This window comes from Octopus bimaculoides, chromosome 22 (assembly GCF_001194135.2).
Source record: "Octopus bimaculoides isolate UCB-OBI-ISO-001 chromosome 22, ASM119413v2, whole genome shotgun sequence".
NCBI classification, from domain to species: Eukaryota; Metazoa; Mollusca; class Cephalopoda; order Octopoda; family Octopodidae; genus Octopus; species Octopus bimaculoides.
Window position 1 is genome coordinate 29,762,877 of NC_069002.1, and position 2,813 is coordinate 29,765,689.

Below are 2,813 nucleotides of genomic sequence, written 5' to 3' on the forward strand. Positions count from 1 at the left end.
TGTTCAGAAAGTTCTGAGCGTGTTTCAGTATGCAAAAAAGGAATATAAATAATTGACCTTTCAATAAATTTTATTCAATGAAGTAATTTCCCTTATTATCAACGACTTTTGCCCATCTCTCGGGCTCTTTAAATATTCCATCAGCATAAAATTTGAATGGTTTTCAAGAAAAAGCAGTTATCTAGATGCATTTTGACCTCATCTTAATTGTTAAATGTTTGTCATTGCAATGAAGTCTGTAGAGACAAAGACAAGTGGTTGTCGGATGGCGCTATATCAGGAGAAAATGGTGGATAGAGTAAGAGATCCCAGCCAAGTTCATGTAACTTTATTCGGGTAACCAAAGACACAAGGGGTCGGGCCCTGCCTTGTTAGAACACTAACCTATTCCTGTTGGCAATCTCCAGCATCAGTTATTTGATATTTTGTTTCAAATTAGCTACCTGACATCGGAATTAATGGTCTGGTTTTGTGGGAGAAGCTAATAATGAATAATACCTTTATGATCCCACCAAACACAAAGCATAACCTTTTTGGCATGGATATTCGTATTTGGTTGCTGCTTTGGGGGATCTTCATGCAAACTCCAGGATATTTTTCACACTACGTTTTCATGCACAATCTATTTTTCATCTCCAGTCACAAGTTGTTTAAAAAAGAGCATACTTTCATTCCGTTTCCAAAGCATACCACAAACGGAATAGCGGTCCATGCAATTCTTTTCTGAGAGTTTGTGAGGGACATGTACATTATAGCGAGAAATGTATCCTACCTTCACTAGGTATTCCTGAACCGTGCTTTTAGAAACTTCTAACTTCTCTTCAAGTTCCCTAGTCTTAATATTTGAATTTTCTTTGATTTTTATCATCAAAACATCTTCATCCAATTTTGAAGGTCTTTCACTACGAGTGTCGTATTCTTTTCTCTCCAGCTTTATATTTTGCAAACCACCTTCGAACTGTTGATTCACCTACAGCATCATCACCACAAACTTCACAAATGCTTTTGCAAGTCCTTGCTGCATTTCCTCCTTTTTTTCTAACTCGAATATGAAACTTTTGGTTATCCATATCAAATGTCAATAAAGGATAATCAGAATGAAAGAAAAATCCATTTTAGTCAGGAACAAGGAGGAGATGCACTACCACTTCAAACAACGCTAAACAGTTAACTGTGGTACGTTTCAGGTGTGTCCAATGAAGCGTTAAAAGATTTAGCTTTGAAACGCTAAGAAATTTCCGGACAACCTAATATAGTGGCGCTGGAAACTATTCACTTCCTCTCAAGGTTGAAGCTTTTGAATGATGCCACCCAGCTTGCTAGTCGGGCAGGCCTGAATCCCCCTTGAAGATAACGCTCGTCTCTTGCAGATTGTTTATTTACTGCTGGGATGAAGCGGAGCGGAGTGAGATGAAGTGTTCCTGAACAGCCAGTCTGAGAATCGAAACCCCGATCTTGTGACCATCAGTGACACATCATAACTGCTGGGGTCCGATCCTTCACACACACACACACACACATACGCACACGCACATACATATATATATATACGCAACACACACACACACTCACACACATATATACGCTTATATATATATATATATATATATATATAATGTGTGTGTGTGTGTGTGTGTGGAGCATATATTTATTTTTAAACTCGCCTAATCTTTATAAGTGAGTGTCACTGCTATACAAACAATGACATTTATTCCCAATATTCTACGAACGTATGTCTGGCCAAGGGCAATATTACATATCATGGAAACAAATGTGGGTTGGCGACAGGAAGAGCATCTGGTGCTCGAAACATATCTCAATAAAGGGGGTTACGTATTTATTGCAGACAAAATGAAACAATTGCAAACGGTCGAGGCTGTCTGCTTAAGAAGTCCGCTTTACAACCACATAGTCTCGAGTTCGATTCCACTGCTCAACACCTTGGGCAAGTGACTCCCAATGCAGCCTAGAACTGACCAATGCTTCGTGGAAGGATTTAGTCTACTAGACGGACACTGAGGCGAAGCTGATTGTATATTCCATGTATTTATATGAAAATCGAAATGTTCAGGTTGGTAATAAACTTGAGCCCCAACCGCCGCTTACAACTTGTGTCATATGTCACAAAACTTGTAAGACTATATCTAGACTTAAAAAGCATTCCTTCAGAACCACATTCCAAAGGGCAAAGATGTAGAAGAAATTGGGATCATTATCTGTCACTTGTGTTTTAAACCCTGTCAGTTAGCAGCTGGTCTTAATTCATGAGAGGGCTCTGTGGAATCCCGATTAGGAAAATAGTAAAAGAATATTCCAATAATTCAAAAGTTAAAATGATTTCTTTAAAATCTTTTTCCTGTGTTTTGTCATTGTTTTATTTTTTGTTTTCGCTTTTTTCTACTTCAGAGGCAATGGATAATCCAACAGACAACTTAAACTGTGGGGCCGCCGCACGATCCTTATTGGTGATGGCACCACAACCGCCGTCTAACCGCAACTACAAGCATTTCGAGAAAATGGTCAACGAATACAACGAGAAGGCACCCTTTAACTTTCCTGACCCTTTTGCTGCCGGAAAAAAGGTTGGTAGCATTTTGTTATTCGTTTATTTGTTTCAGTCAGTTGACTGCGGCCATGCTGGAGCAACGCCTTTCTTCGAACAAATCGACCCCCAAGACTTATTCTTTGTAAGCCTAGTACTTATTCTATCGATTTCTTTTGCCGAACCGCTTGGTTACGGGGACGTGAACACACCAACATCGGTTGTCAAGCGATGGTGAGAGTACAAACACAGACACACACACGCACACACA

At 39.4% G+C, this 2,813-nt stretch overlaps 1 protein-coding gene across 1 annotated transcript in view; it reads left to right on the top strand.

Moving 5' to 3' along the window:
* The window catches only part of LOC128250527 (receptor-type guanylate cyclase Gyc76C-like), a 272,689-nt gene that overhangs the window by 252,475 nt on the left and 17,401 nt on the right, over positions 1-2,813 (top strand). The window contains exon 4 of the mRNA XM_052975749.1: positions 2,407-2,582. Coding sequence (XP_052831709.1) covers positions 2,407-2,582 — 176 coding nt within the window. The remainder of the gene's footprint in view (positions 1-2,406; positions 2,583-2,813) is intronic.